This window comes from Alternaria ethzedia (assembly GCF_023757985.1).
Source record: "Alternaria ethzedia strain BMP 0044 chromosome Unknown scaffold_38, whole genome shotgun sequence".
Taxonomy (NCBI): Eukaryota; Fungi; Ascomycota; class Dothideomycetes; order Pleosporales; family Pleosporaceae; genus Alternaria; species Alternaria ethzedia.
This window is the reverse complement of record NW_026056231.1, coordinates 100713-116294: the sequence shown is the minus strand read 5'-3', so window position 1 is coordinate 116294 and position 15582 is coordinate 100713. Positions and strand designations below refer to the sequence as shown.

The 15582-nt window shown below is 52.5% G+C and overlaps 4 protein-coding genes across 4 annotated transcripts; all 4 read right to left on the bottom strand.

Annotated features, from left to right (window-relative positions):
* Positions 1 to 411: 411 nt before the first annotated feature.
* On the bottom strand, positions 412 to 2022 carry J4E87_009717 (uncharacterized protein; the record flags this gene model as incomplete). The annotated part of the gene is made up of 1 exon (XM_049381291.1): positions 412 to 2022. The coding sequence occupies one exon, from the start codon at positions 2020 to 2022 to the stop codon at positions 412 to 414; it is 1611 nt and encodes a 536-aa protein (XP_049228958.1).
* A 619-nt stretch (positions 2023 to 2641) lies between these two features.
* Positions 2642 to 3677, bottom strand: J4E87_009716 (uncharacterized protein; the record flags this gene model as incomplete). The annotated part of the gene is made up of 3 exons (XM_049381290.1): positions 2642 to 2995; positions 3048 to 3483; positions 3535 to 3677. The coding sequence occupies 3 exons, from the start codon at positions 3675 to 3677 to the stop codon at positions 2642 to 2644; spliced, it is 933 nt and encodes a 310-aa protein (XP_049228957.1).
* A 4659-nt stretch (positions 3678 to 8336) lies between these two features.
* J4E87_009715 (uncharacterized protein) lies at positions 8337 to 11573 on the bottom strand (the record flags this gene model as incomplete). The annotated part of the gene is made up of 1 exon (XM_049381289.1): positions 8337 to 11573. One exon carries the CDS (start codon positions 11571 to 11573, stop codon positions 8337 to 8339), a length of 3237 nt encoding a protein of 1078 aa, XP_049228956.1.
* A 2695-nt stretch (positions 11574 to 14268) lies between these two features.
* J4E87_009714 (uncharacterized protein) lies at positions 14269 to 14795 on the bottom strand (the record flags this gene model as incomplete). Its single annotated transcript, XM_049381288.1, has 2 exons — positions 14269 to 14549; positions 14606 to 14795. The coding sequence occupies 2 exons, from the start codon at positions 14793 to 14795 to the stop codon at positions 14269 to 14271; spliced, it is 471 nt and encodes a 156-aa protein (XP_049228955.1).
* Positions 14796 to 15582: the final 787 nt, after the last annotated feature.

Sequence of the window (15582 nt, the reverse complement as noted above, 5' to 3'; positions counted from 1 at the left end):
CGCACAGTTAGGCTACCCCGACCAGGCTCGCAAGCAGAGGCCCACGGCTATTATTATCAAACTTGGCCAATGAGACGACGGCACGACAGGGTTTGCGATCCTCCTGGGCGTAATGCCACGAGAGAACTCGACGGAGTCGCATCCTTCTGGACCTTAGTGAACCGTTATTATTAGCTTGGGGTACAGTCCACGGCGATTGATGCGGGGCCTTTAGACCGATTGGGTCCTGCAAAAAGGCATGCACCGCGAATTGTCGCGTGAAGCGCTTGGTATCATTTATCAGCAAGCGGCCGTTATCAGCCTTACTTCGTAGCTACTTGCATTTGCGCGAATGAGAGTCGCATGATAGAATTACAGTTTTGTGGATTCTTGTATTGTCGTATAGGCGACCAAATACACTGATCATGTTACTCAGAAATTTCGCCAGAGGTTCTGGACGAAACCTTGCTTCACTCGCGGCTCGGTATGCGGTTCCGTCTGCACGTATTCGTCCTTCATATCCAAGTCCTTCCTCATTCCCGTGTCAAGATCAACCTCGTGGCTGCGCCTGAAACTTGTCTTGAATATGATTTTGTATCCCACAAACATGATCCCGAACACCGGCAACATAATGTAAGCGTCGACAAATGTGCCTGCATCAAATGGGCTCAGCGTAGTCCAGCCCTGAACAAGAGCGAGGAATATGTTGGCTGATACCCCAAAGTAGGCATTCCACGGGTAAGCGAGCGACTTGAAAGGTAACATGTCGGGCGTTCGACCTTGTGCTTTCCAAGCTTTCCGGAAGCGGATGTGCGTAAAGGAGATAGAACCCCAAACAAGGAAGGTAGAGACACCGCTCAGATTGACGATGTAGGAATACGCCTGGCCACCTCCAGTACTGACGTTCATCATGGATATCGCGCCGAACAGGTTCGTGAAGACAATGGCGTAGATTGGTACTCCACGGCTGTTCGTCCTCCCAAGGAACTTCGGCGCCATTTTCTCTTGTGCCATGAAGAGTATCGTTCGAGACCCAATGTAAATTGAGCTGTTCGCAGCGCTCAGGACTGTGATAAAGATGAACGCATTGATCAAATGCACGCCTCCTTGCCATCCAGCGTTTTGGATCGCTATGGTCATAGGGCTCTTAAGTGCGCGGCTGGCTCCGTTCGCTAGGCCGTCTGCATCCGAAGGGCATGTGAGCCCAAAGAAGAAGGCAACTCCGATGTATACGAAGAGAATTCGCCAAATGACTTGTCGAATTGCCAGAGGTACAGCTACCGATGGGTTTCTGGTCTCTGTAGCGGCCACAGCAACCGCCTCGACGCCGGCGTAAAACGTCGAAGCGAAAACGAAGACTGTGGCTACTCCACGGAAGCCGTCTACCCAGGGGCCGGGGTCGTTCCAGTACCGGAATCCGAGTGCTTCATCTTGCCCGATGAGACCGCCAGAAGCATAGATGATGGCAAAGATGAAATAGGCGCAAAGACCAGCAAGCTTGATCAGGGCAAGCCAGAACTCCGCTTCGCCGAAAGACTCGACGCCCAACATCTGGAAGCCTAGGAAAGCAAACCAGAAGATTAGAAAGTAGCCCCATAGAGGCACCTCAGGACCCCAAAAGACCAGAATAGAGGAGATGACATTGTACTCGTTGGCTAGCACGCATGCCCACACCAGCCAGTACTGCCATCCCACCGCTACTCCGAATGCTTTGTCGACAAATCGGTCGGAAAGCGTGACGAAAGCACCACCAGTAGGGTACAGAGTTGTCATCTCTCCCAAGGATTGCGTAATGCTGAAAGCGATGAATCCGATAACGCTGAAAGCTATGAGCAGAGATGCCGGTCCTCCTTCTGCGAGGGCGCCACCAGTACCGACCAGAATACCAGGCCCAATGATTCCAGCGAGCGCCATCATGGACAGATGACGAGTTTTGAGGCCTCGCTTGACTCCACTGGGATCCATTCGTTGGAAGTCATCGTCGCTATAGTTGGCCGTGGGCGACGGGTGCTCGGCGTGAGCTTTCGAATCAAGGAGGGCCATGTCGAACCGGAAGATGGTGGTCAAAGAGACAGACGCATAGAACTAGGCATACCACCGTTATAAGCGACTTCCTAGTTTTTACTTGGCGTGGGAACGGTAGATCTGTGACGAATAATAGCGTACTATGGCTTGGTGCATGTTGCGATTTTTACTGTGGATTGCGCGATGACAGGGTCTGATAGTTTCATAGCATTCTGACGAAGAGCGACCATGAGTAGAATCGCTTCAACGCTGGAGGGCTACATATCGTCCCGACTTTGTACTGTTTGTTGCCGTGTTGATTGATGGCGTCAGAGTAGGATAACAACCGGGTGGCGGGGGCAGAATAGCAGTTGCGATAAGCTTGGTCCACCTTAGGCTTAGCTTAGTGGGTTTTCGATCCTTCACCTTGGCGGCACTTCATCCGGTAAACCGCCACTCTTAAATCCATTAAGCCCGACGTCAGCAACCACCGGACTTGTGCAAGAAGGACGCATGTTTCTTATGAAGCATTCATTGCGATTCGTTATACTCTACAATACTCATTATCCATATGTACCCGATTTCCATCATCGATCGTTGGCGCTGAACCAGCCAGTCCATGTATTAACATTGGGGTAGAGTGTTCATCACATCCGCCTTAGTTCTTGTTACCAATCTCCATGCGCTTCTTGAGCTTGTAAGCGATGGCGCGCTTCCTTGCGGCAGCACCCTGTGTGAAAGCAACAGATCCGCCGAAGGGACCCGCGGCAGCACCGTTGCGGACGCGCATGACGCAGACGTTGTTGACGCCAGCAACAGTAGCGTCGCAAGTCATACCAGCCGGCATTTGTACCTTCATTGCAAACTCGGTGTTGGTGGCGAGCGAGATACCCTGAACACCGAGGCCAGGAACGTCCTGGGTGACGGTAGCAGGCTGCATAGCGGCCTCGTCAGTACCGCCTGAGGTGCCATCAACGTCGGCAGTGAATGGTCCAGCACCGTCCTGGTTGATCTGAAAGGAATGAGTTAGAAATGTATGGGAAGGAGTAGGAGTGATCGCTTACCTGGCGCAGAGTCATGGTGACGGTACCATCGTCAGCGCAAGTGGGCATGCCGCTTGTGGCACCCGCTCCTACTGCGGCAGCAACGCGTGACTCTGGTGGGCCGTTGACCTTGTCACCACCTCCACCGAGCAGTCCAGCGATACCAGTAGCACCTGCCTTGCCGCCAGCACCTCCAGCACCACCAGCGCCTCCACCAAGAAGACCGCTGAGGAATTGACGCTTCCTCTGGCCAGCCTGTTGGATGTTGTCCTCGACGCCAACACTGCCGGAAGCACCGTTGTTCGCAGGAGGCGCGGCACCCTGTCCCATGAAGGCACCAACCATAACGGCAGCATCAACGTTGCCGTTACCTTGTGTGCGACCAAGAGGACCAGTCTTGCCACTGGAGATTTCGCGGTCCCTAATGATGGCAGTGTCCGCTTGAGAACCGCAGCCGCTGAAAGTTGGTTAGTGACCTGTTCAAGGAATAGAAGGCTTAGAGACCTACTTGGAGGAGCAGTCGCGAGGAGTTCCATCTTGGATAGTCAAGCCAGGCATGGTGACTCCATTGGCACCCTTGATCTCAGAGACCACACCGTGGGCGGAAACGGCAGCCGCAAGGGCGAGGACGAGAGCTGGTGAGAAGTGCATATTGTATATGTGTGTATGGATTCGAGATCAACTCGGTGAATTAGAATATATGATTGGTTGAAAAGTGTAAGTGAGAAGCGAGAAGCACCAGGCTAATGGAGAATGAAGTATTAGTAGAGGAGTTGAAGAGTTGAATGCTGATGATAATTGTAGAGCCGGCTTCGTCAAGGCATCTTATACCTCTTTCCCATTGCGCTGCATTGTCGATCTACATCGCATCGTATTCTCCATTAGGATGACAGCCGCCCACCGCTCCACCCAGCTCGTCATTGGCATGTACAATTCAGTATGGAGACAGGCAGGCTCTTGTGTCAAGATGCGTTTTCGAAGGTCTTCCGGCAAGGCTAAACGTGCTTGGCGGCAGTGAGGCGTTTCCCTCCCATACTTGGCTGTGGCGGAGTGCCGATTATCCAGGCGCTGAGAGGTGTCAACGTTCCGATACTCAGTTTCGTCTGCGCCTGGGGATGAAGGCTAAAGGCGCCAAGGCGGAAACTCTCAATGCAAGATCGTGGATTTGCGAAACGCTGTCTTTGGGGTTGCAGAATCCCACTAAACAAGCAAACGCATGTATGTTTCACATAATACCACCATCACATTATTGACCTATCAGAATGTCCATCTCACGTAAATCTAATCCATATGCTGAAGGTCACGATCAGTATTGACGAGTTACTCATGTATGAGCTTCTGTCGTAGCGCTGATCGCACAGTGGTGTTGTTCTTGCAGCCCGTACCAAAACCAGTAACTCCACCCCGCGCGCATGACAAGTCGCACCAAACACGGTTGATTCCGAACATACAAAACCACACACTCAAATCATCGGTTTCCAATCACTCGCAACTATCCTGTTCAGCATCAGCGTAGGCGAGTACTAGTTGCCGTGATCCACCCGCAACTGCATGATGTTGCAGGCCCGTCGCCACTAGCGTTTCACCAAACGACACGGTCGATCTTCAAACATGAAATGCCTGGTCCCTCAAACTCGTGCCCTGGTATGATATGCGACGGATCCTGTGATCCGAGGCTGGGGTGGGGAATTTGGATGTGGCTGCGATGGTTGGTAAGTGGATGGGTCGAGGTGTTGATGAAGTGGAGTGGCCGAAATGGGGTAGGCGGCGCGAATGTTGGCTTGGCACATCAGCTGTGCGGTAGGTCAGACATAGGAAAAGCGATGCTTGGTTTGGAAAAACTGCGTGTTGCTCGCTCAATATATCCATCAGGTCTCGAAACGCCCTTCACCAAGCACTCAGATGAGACCTTAGAAAACGCGATCCCTAGCGACCGCGAAGTTGCGTTATTTAGCTTCAAAAGCCAACAGAAGCTGTAAAATAGCGACTGCTATAGCTTCAGTGCCAACAATGAAGCCTGCCACCGCAAACCCATCTTGCAGACTTTTCTTGCAGATCGCCCATACAATCCCAAACGTTCCACCAGACACAATGCCGACAAAGAGTAGGAAGCATATGCGATCGAGATTTAACCCTTCCTCTATGTGCATTCCCCAACCTGTGTAAAAGTCTGGGTCGATACCTGGTGTGGGGCGCTCACCAACACGTTTCGGCATTTGGTTGAGACATATCTTGTCATCGAAACATGCCTCTGGTGAAGTGAAGCGGTGCATCAAAATATCGCTGCCTATAGCAGGTATATGGTCGGGTTTGCGAGGATCGCACGTATAGTGCTTAGCGGTATCCGGTGGCATGTCAGCCATCAAACCGTCCACTTCTAAGCGGGTATACAAGACGAACTAGTGAAGCGCGTCAGCAACAACGTTTATCGCCCGTAGGATTCAGTCTCCCACCTTTACGAAGCTCATGCGTTGCGCTGTTCGAAGGCTGAACCTTCGATAAATCCGTCCAAACTTTGAATCGTACTCGTTACGAAAGGCTTGAAAAAGTTCACGGTCACATGTGATGCTGGATACTCCAACGTCATGTCTGCTAGTGAGGAACTTCTTCACTCTCATGCAGAGAAGTATGAAATCCTCCCGTATGTTGACTTGTGTGGTGTTTGTGCTCGTGCATGTCGTTGACGACGAAGTACTTTGATTACATGGACCCGCTGTATTTGCAGAAGGAACACCAGAGTTGCCACTGGACGGGAACGAAGTTGTGGCGCCATGACCTTGGGAGCTGCTTGTCGGGAAGTAAGCCCTGGACGTTTGACCAGCGGTAGTCTTAATATAGGGCCTTTTGCCTTTTCCAGTGCCCCAAGATGTCTGAACCATCTTTGTAGGGCCTTTAAGGAGCCAGTTTACAGGGTACGGTCGAACATAACCGACTGTAGATACAAGGATCCACCTATGCATGTTGCTGACGATTATCGAGAAGCGTGCGACTGCGTGGCTTATGGAAAAGTGACCGGGTTGAAGCGGGTCCCAGGGCTCAATGTATCCATAAATACCGGCATTATGAAGACGATGTAGAAGCTCCCGTACAGAACCGGAGCGGTACTCTATGTAGTGATCAAGACCTTCATGGCCGCAGGTCTGCTCATTGGATCAGCTGGGGATGCTAGTATAGTGGAAATGATATCTGTTCTCCCTCGTTGAACGCGACCAGATACAACTTACACACGTCCAGAACATCCTGTAGCCTCGTATGGTTCTTTCTTCGTCCGCTGGCTGATCAGTATTCCTCGACATTCCCACTCGTTCAGATGCGATTCCTTTTGTTTCTATACTCGTGTCGACTAGAGCCTCACATTGGGCATTCCCGCTATCATATCTCTCATCGATGCTCAGATGGTTGCTCTTGATCCATAACATGGAGTTCTTCCTCTCACTATCGAGCTGTCAGCACGAATAACAAGATGTCTCGAAATAGCCAAAGCCAAAGCCTAGCAGGCAGGATACATACTAGTAAAAAGTTAGCAGAATATCTTGAGAGCTGTTCGTGGCGGCTACTTTACCCTAGAGACGATGCGGTATTGAAACTTTCCGTGTGACTTATGCTCTTTGTTTCGTCGAGGATACTCCCGCCGCATGACAGAGTGATGGTCGTCAAGAACATGGTGGCCATTCTGGTACTTGAATGGAAGCCTGTGTTCAATCCCTGCAACCTGCATGACTGCGGGTTGGGTCAACAACATTGTACCCGATACTCCTCTTTTCAGCTTTGCTCGTTTGACTTGTAGCACACGGCCGTTGCAAAGCAGAGAGAAACCCCCACTACTGTTGCAGGAGAGCTCCACTGCGCCACACAAGATACGTATATCTGATAGCACTGACAGCTTCATGTACGCTGCCCACAACCTGTAAGCCCAGTGGACAAATGATATTCTTGCAGGTGTGATGGTATTTCCAATGTGGTTTCTGGCGACCATGTAATAAGGGTGACTAGCGATGGTCCACCTTGAGTTTGTGCCCGGCTTCTCAAGATCCCAAACGCGCCCACTGCCATCGTTCAACCAAACGGCGATCAACTCTGCATTTGAGTATATTTCACCTAGGAGCAACATCTGCAAGCGTATCTCCTGACGATCGCCCTGGTTGATACAGACTGAGTCTACCCAGAGTCTTATCTCTTTAGTGTCCTGGCGCATTTCCAATAAAGCCTGGTGTACTTCCGAACGGATTTTGAGCATTCCGGTATCAAGCGTAAGCCACCCTGTCTCGTCACGCTCCACCCAAACATAAGACAGAGCAATGTACTCTTTCCAGTCGGGCGCTTGGCTGGCATTGCCTTTCTTCGCAAGAGTCTGAACGTCACAACGCCCTGATAAAGGGAGATTGCGGTCTTTGGACGGATAGAGGACTAGGATGCGTATTTGGTTTTCTCCTAACGGCTCGAAGAGGCGAGGAAGCAGGGCTATTTCGTCCGACATACCGGGTCGTGAGGTTTTGCATGGTATGCTAACAGTCGGCAGTGTGGTCTTGTGATATCAGTCGGAAGAGCATAGGCACTGCAATCTCTTTCTATATGACAGTTCAGCTCCACAGTGCTCGATCGATAGACGAACCGGTCAGGTATGCAAGCTTCTCCGGGTGCCTCGCGTGGAGGCAATGAGCTTTTTTCTACACCAGTAGGCATTGAGGACGGCGCCACGGTGGGGTGATCAAGCCGTACTTATCAGACCGGTGAAGCAATGTCGAATCGTACTCGTGAGGCGCTCTCAGCCTCGTTGACGTGTGACGCCTTACCCCTCTCCTGAGGCAGACAAGAGCATGCTATCATCACGGACGTGATGTATGTTATGTATCAGATCACGAATCTAATTCACAGTTCCGAAAAGCCGTGGAACTGGAGGGGTGGAGTCGGGTGGTATGTTGACGGACGACGAAAGCTCGGGAGACGGTCCGCCTGCCTGCGGCTGCGTGGTTTGCGCTAGAGCATATACGGGAAGTACGCCATCAACATGGACATCCCGATAGCCTGATGCATATCACTATAGTCATCCTGTGGTGCTATCACACATAGAATTACAGTAATAACTCCAGATGTGTAAAGTAGTATTGCAAAGCCAATTCCAAGATACAACCGCGCTTTTGAACAAGAATAACCTAGTCCCTAAGGCCTTCTTCCTAGTTGCGCCGACACCATATACACAGCCTCGTATCACTGAGAACTCCGTCCGATGGTATATACCTGATATTCATCCCCACATTAATTTTCCCATACCAATGACCCCAATCAAGGTCGTTTTAGAAGATCATCCCTTTACTCCAACCCCGTGCCCCTCCTCCCCAAACTCGGTCTCCCCCCACTAACACTTCCCCTGTGCATCCTCGCCCCTCCACCACCATGCATCATATCCAGATCAACAGGTGTCCCCGCGCCCAGCGCAAATCCATACGCCTCAGCTCCCTGTCCGGAGAAAACTCCGTCGTCGCCTAGACTGTGTTGTGGTGGGGGCTCCACATTGAACGGCACGAAGTAGCTGCTCATCGGATCGAAGAAGTTGTTATTGTTCGCATTGTTACCCAGACCCATGGCTTCGAGGTTCCAGAAAGAGTTGTTGAAGTCGGTGGCTAGATCGGGGAAAGGTGATAGGTTCGTGGGATCCATTTGGTGGGCGTGTGAGGGGTGGATCATCGTTGGTGAGGTGTTGATGAGGGGAAGCGATGGGTGGTGAGGGTGCTGTTGGTGCGCGTGGTGGGAGCCTGCGAAGTCGGCGAGGAATTGTTGGGGTGAAGCATGTTGTTGCTGTTGTTGGGCGAAGAGAGCAGCGGGGTCGTAGCCAGCGGCGATGGCGGCGTCGATCGCGTCTTGCGAGGCCATGTTGATGTTCATTTGCTGCTGCGCTTGCATTCGAGCGGCATGATTTTGCTGGGACTGGCTGTTGTGCCGTTGTAAGCGTGGCAGATCTTGTTGGTTTGCCGAAGCGAGATCAGCAGGTTTTGAAATCGACTTCGACTTGTTCTTGCGCGCTTGTTTGCGTTGCTGATCAGTTTTCGACGGTGGAGATAGCGATGCGAAGAACTCTTCCACACTTTGCAGGTCGCTCTTGTGCCCCAGAACAGCATCAGTGCCTGGCTCATTCGGATTTGACTCTGCCGCATCTTCGTAGTCCGTCTTCGAGACGCCGTGCGGGTATCGATCGAACCAGTCGCCATATTGGAATATGCTACCCTTCTTCTTTTCGCCGCTCGCATTCGGTCCCTTCAGCTGCGCGTCGGCGTGCTGACGATACAGCTCCTTCAAGTTTTCCGCGATATAGTGGAACATGCCCCAGTACTTCTTCATCTTTGTCAGGTATTTGACATTGTATGCCAGGTACTTTTTTGATTGCGCTTCGAGCTTCGGGTTCTTCGAGAAGACCCCATGGACGTGTACGGTCGAGGAGAAGAAGGCGGAGTAGCCGGCGAATGGCGCGACGACGTTGTGGTCCATGGCTTCATTGATGAGCATCGAGATCTGGTTCGCGGCATCGAGCGCGGAGCGGGCGGACTCTGTGAGGAAGTCGTGTGGCATGTCCTTCGGTGGTCTGCTGCCTGCAGTCGAAGGTAGCGCGAACCTGTGCATGAACAGCATAATTTGTTGCCATAAGATGTGAAGATACAAGAACGAGTTCGCAGTCTTGCCAATCGCATGGCTCTTCAAGTTCTCCGGATTGTAGACAAGCATCTCAGGCAATGCAGCCTTGAACTCTTTCGCCTCTTTCTTGATCGCGTTGTAGGTCGAATCGGCCGACCACATGGGCTCTGCTTCACGTTCCTTTCCTCCCAGGTTCATGTACTTGATGAGTTTGCCCCATATGCAGACCAACCGTATCGTGTATGCCGACACGCCCATGTTGTCGCGCGGGTTCGCCAGTTGACCGCTGTCAGGTGGAACGGGGTTCGGCACGTCGCCTTCTAAGTTTTCGGTGGGCGCGTGTATCTCGTGTACGTAGAGGTGCTCTTTGACTGGTAATTGCACCTCGATGTACTGTTCGTGTACGAAGAGTGGTCGGTCGGTGCCGGAAGAGTTGAAACGATCCATCAGGAAGCAAGACCACATGGTCCGCCGCCGTATCTCGCGGTCGGTAGCGCTCAGGGGTTTCCTGTCTGGTTCGTTGACCAGTGGGTCGTACTCGTTCTCCTTGTGCAGTTGCAGTGCATATGCCATCCTCTGCGCCATACCGCCAAACATCCAACTCCGTCCGCCCTGACATGTGCCAAACTCATGGAGCCCCAGCAGCAGGTAGACTATCAAGATGGTGATGTTCGGTGCGTCATATCGTTTTAGGGCAATCTCGCGCGCTCGTTCAGCCCAACTGTCGCCCCGTAGGAAGCATGGCTCTGTCCGTAGTTGTGGGTGGTTCGAGAATCGTGCCGAGATGGCGCACATTGCTAGTATCAGTACCGGCGGGACCTTCCCAGCTGCCAGCCTTCGCATAAAGCTTGGTTTGTGCAGGAGTGGGTAGCTTTGCCCGTAGACAAAGTCAAAGTACACCTCAGCCAAGTGTTCTTGGATCTCTTTCGACGGCAAGCTCTCCGCGCCTTCCGTAAGAAGCTTGTTCTCATCTGATTCCTTGCCGTGCGATGTCGACCCAGCGGTTTCCGGATCTCCTCCCTTTACTTTCGACCAATCGTCCAGCTCGTTGCCAAAGGCTTCTTCTGCGGCGCGTTTCTTCGTGGTGGGTGTCTTGGGTGGGGCGCCGGGGATAGCGGGCTTAACGACGGATCTGCCCACATTCGCAACGGAAGGCAAGCTTTCCTTTGGTATCAGCTTGATGACACGATCCTCCATGCGCTTGAGCCTCTTGTCCAGCATCGCCATGTAGTCCGTCCTCGGTGCAGCCTTCCTAGTGGTGACCTTGTAAACACACGGTATCCGGCTCCGCAGGCAGTGTTTACAGGCTGGCTTTTCGCCTGAGCAGCGAATCTTCTTCCTCCGACATGCGATGCAAGCGAGAGGCAGTCGTTTCCTCTCCTTACCAGCCTTTGTCTTCATCTCGCTCCAAAGTGGCGGATCTTGCGCATCGTCTTTGCTCCTTCGCGATGTGGTCGAATGGTTTGTGCCGTCATTGCCGCTGTTCATGGCATGCGCCGAAGCATCATTCATCGACTCGCCAATTGCGAGCATACCCATGGCAGGTGCGCTCTCGGGACTGGTGTTGTTTCCGTCGTGGCCGGGGCTTCCTCCAATGCTCATCCGATTTGGATGCGCACTCCCGCCGCCACTCATACCCTCTTCGCTCATATTGCCGACGCTGCCTCTGTGGTCCGCATATCCAGCCTCAATCTTTGGTTGTATGCCATCGAAATTGGACGCGAATCCTTGGCTCTGCGCAAACGTCATGTCGAAGTCGGAAAACGAGCCCATGATGTTGGACGGACTAGTGCCAGTCGCATTCGGAGATGCTCGAAGTTCAGGCAGGCCGAATTCAGCCAGCAGGAGCGAGTCGTCGTTGTCGAAGCGCGCGTGGGAGGGCGTGGCTATGGAGGTTGCGGTTGCGCCGGAGTCGGCCATGTTCTCGACGACTGCCTGCCGTCGTGGAGCTGTCGCGTAGCGCCGAGGCAGTCAGTCTTACATCAGGTTCCAAACTTCAAGATCAGAAGAAGAAATATTTCATATGCGCCTGCACCCAAGGCCCCAAAACAACATCGCAGGCAGAATCAGGCGTCGAGACGTCCAAACGTCGTGTGCTTGGATCGGACCGCCGGCCGAGGAAGGGGAAATGGTAAGCTCCGACTTCTCCACAGGATAGTTACGGCCCTTGCTTGGAGTCCAGTGGGGGCGCTAGTCTCTATATCAAAGCGCGAGTTGGGTATGTGGGGAGGTGGATTGAGCGTCAGCACGCGCGACGGGAGCAGAGAAGCAGCACGCAGCCAGGCCGACACAACTCGGGGCTGGATGAGACAAGAAACGAGGTATGACGACGGTGGGTGATGTATGAAAGCCTCCCAAGAGGTGCTTGCTGCGGCCTATCCCTCCGCCTATACTATGGCTGCATTCTCCATGCCGCATCTACAAGGGACGGAAGCATGGCCATGTAATGGCGCCCTTGCGATTCGTACGCTTGCCTCCCGTCGACGTCCGATTAAACCGCGATCAAACTCGTCGGCCCACTCAAGTCACTGGCCGCACGTTGGCCGATGCAAGCCACAGAATCCTGTCCTTCCCCACATGGCAATCCTTGCACGTCGAGACCCGGTGCTGATTATTCAGACATCACAAAGCAGCTTCCAATGCCACCAAGCCTCGAGCGGACTGTGATCGCCGCCCAGGCTGTACGTTGCCTATCCTCATACAGCGCTGTAAGGCGCCTCATATGCACATATATGATGTATAACTCTACACCGGCTCTGCACATCACGAGCGCATCTCCGTGGAGCCCGGTGCGCTGTGGCTGGCGAGCCTGACGGCGGGACCCGTCGTGTGCCAGGTGGTCGCTATGCTGCGGGGCGCCCGCCCTGTTCAACGTTGCGACACGTTAGACGCACGCGAGGTATATGAGCTCTACATTGCGCTTCTATATAACCCATATGTCTTATTTTCCGATTCGACCACTTGCGTCCAATCTCCGGCTTCGCCCTTTCGCGCGAGACTGTGCGCCGGTCGCTTAAGCCTGGTGCCACGATGTTGCCTACAAACATGGGCGGCGGGTGCATCACGAGGGTAGTGCACAACCATCACCATCTAACTTGGCCAAGTGGACCATTTGCAAACGAAGAGATGCGACTACCACCGGAAGAATGCGTTTCAATATCTGCGGCGCATACATACACGTTCGTTGTTAGGACCAGAGGTAGGCACCTGTGGGCTTTTCGTCTCGGGTGCGTCATCGATTCGGGCGTGTCGACACGACCAACCCCCTGCCCCCAGTTTAACGTTACGGACTGAACCATGACAGGCCTTCTAGCTGGCTTCTGCGAGCACGGTCCAGGAGTCGTCCGCTGATTTGAGATAACCCATCTTTCCTGGTTCGTAATTGCATTTGTCTTGAGAGGGGGCCGTTCTACACTGATCCCTGCACGTCACTCTCATAATATGAGTGGCTGATTTATCCATATTTCTTCATCTCGTGTTGTACACTTGACCACGCGCACATGGGCGAACCTCTCAGACGTAGTATTGGAATGCGATTCATACTGCGTTTGGTTCGCTAGCACTACACGCTGCAACTCTGGGACTGGGTGTGTGCATTGTTGGGGCCATATGCAACTCGAGCCGAGGTTACCGATATTCGATATGGGAAGATGGAGCAAGCGTCTATACGGCCATACGCGACAGCCGATCGATCCAACAAGATCAATAGATCCTGCTGCTGAATCCTGAATCCTATGCATCCCACGCATAACGATATCTGTAATGCTATATGTCATCGGGTATTACTAGGGGCGGCCTTGTTACCCATGCGCCAACGCCAGACGTTCACCCGTAAGAGTAGTTCCGTGTAGTGTACTCAGGCTGCTCCACATCCCGATGGCGCGTACCCGATGAGCCACGCACGACTGCATTGACACGAACGACCGAGCCAATACCATGGCTAGCCTGGCAGTGAGGGTGTAGTAGTCCCAGCGAAGGTGGAGTGTTCACCCTTTACGATCACGTCGATCCAATCTTTATTGCTACATCCTGCCATTACCAACCAAGCCTATAGAGAGTTTTGCTACTTGGCAAAAGTATTGTTGAGTTACTTCTAAGGATAGGATGAGTAGGTTATCATACCAAAATCTAAGGGTGATCGAAGTTCATGCTACTACCAGTCAAGCAGGCAAACGGACCAGAATATAAAGTCAATTCACCAAGCATCACACATTAAAGAGCCACATACAAAGAGCGACACTTTTATTTCCAATCCCTTCATTACGACCCCTCTAGCAGCTTTACATACGTACGAGCGACAGCGCGACCATCATCGCAAAAGACATGGCAATCGTCAGTGTGCATCATCCCTCACTCCGTCACATGCAGCAAGCCATCGCCCTTGCCTAGGGCTCATTCAACGCAGCCACTCGCAGCCATGATGCATCCAGCTTTGGCGACTTCAGCCTCAGCTGCACCGCTGTATTTGCCGTAGTTTGAGTAGGGGCTACAAGGGAATCTTGTCAGTGTTGTTCCAGCACATGAAGACGGGAATGATTGCAATGAACAAAGGAGGAGAGAAGGCTGCATGTCCACGGGAGAGACATCGGAAGAAGAAGGGAAGAGGAGAAGAAGCTTACATGTAAGACTGGTACCAAGAATCCCCTGCAGCCTGAATCTCCTTGGGCTCGTCACGCTTCTCGCTGTTGGCCATCTGATCCATCATCTCCTTGGGCATATCCACGATATGGCGCTTTTCCATCTTGGCGTTCATCTTCGCGGCTTCGGCTTCTACAGAAGCAGGGTACGGATTGTAATTCTCGTAATACACGCCGTAGGACTCGTACTTGTCGTACTTATCGTACACCTCTTCCTTGGATAAGGGTTCGTCGCGCTTCATGTTCGTAGCCGCTGATTCTACTGGACCGTTAGGAGTGCTTTCATTCGGGAAGTTGGAGGGCGAGAGAATGTACCTTGCTGCATCTTCGCTGCCTCCGCTTCGGCCGGTGAAGAATAATCTCCGTACTGATAGTACGGGCGGTAGCCGGCGTATTCCTTGTAGTTGATATCTTGGGCTTGATTCGCGGAGTCGTCACCCCTCTTATCGAGTGGCATAGCTGCCGTAAGGGCGGCGAGACCCACGAGAACCAGTTCGAGATGCATGGCAGGGAATGATCGGCCGTGAGACAGCGGGGACTTTCAAGGATGTCGAGGAAGTAACCTTGAGGGAAGACTGTTGTGGTGATTTCCCAGTTCCGCCACGGGAGTCACCTTTTTGTACATGTCGGCTTGCAGTGCCTATGGAGTACAACCTCATTACAGAGGCCAACTGTAGTGAGCATGGCGTAAGGTTGCATCCGCATGCGCGTAATATTGTATCTGCTTGCATTGACTGCAAGCATCGGGGAAGCATGCACCACGTAGCTCGCGCAGGTGCAATGAAGTCGCTGCTGTAGGTTGTGCAAAGACAACATCGGTAAAGTGATATTGGTCCGAAGTTTTGGGAAGACGTAGTTCAGATGCGCTCAACAATGTACACCGCCTTCAAGTGAAGCAAGCAAAACGTACTCTTCCGGTAATAACGCCTACTGGTTGATGAGTGAAGATTGCAGGACAGATGTAGCTGTGCGTCGTTGCTATGGAGTCAGCGTCATGTGTCCCAATTAAGTCGTGATAGTTAGTCCGGCATACATGTTTGCTTATTGTGACCCCAATTCGGTGTGAGTGCAGAGCGCATCTCCATAGCAGTAAGGCGGAGTAAGTCATTCGGTCAAGCTATGGTAGCGTTGGGGTACCTTTACGCAGGTTCTTCAATAGTACGGTACGATCGTGACCAGTACGGCGATTGATGCCTCAATGAAAGAAAGTCGGATACTGTTAGTGGGAATTCCAAAGATATGATAGGGTGCGGTGCTGCTAGCGGAGTGATATATGTCGCATTTCACATCGC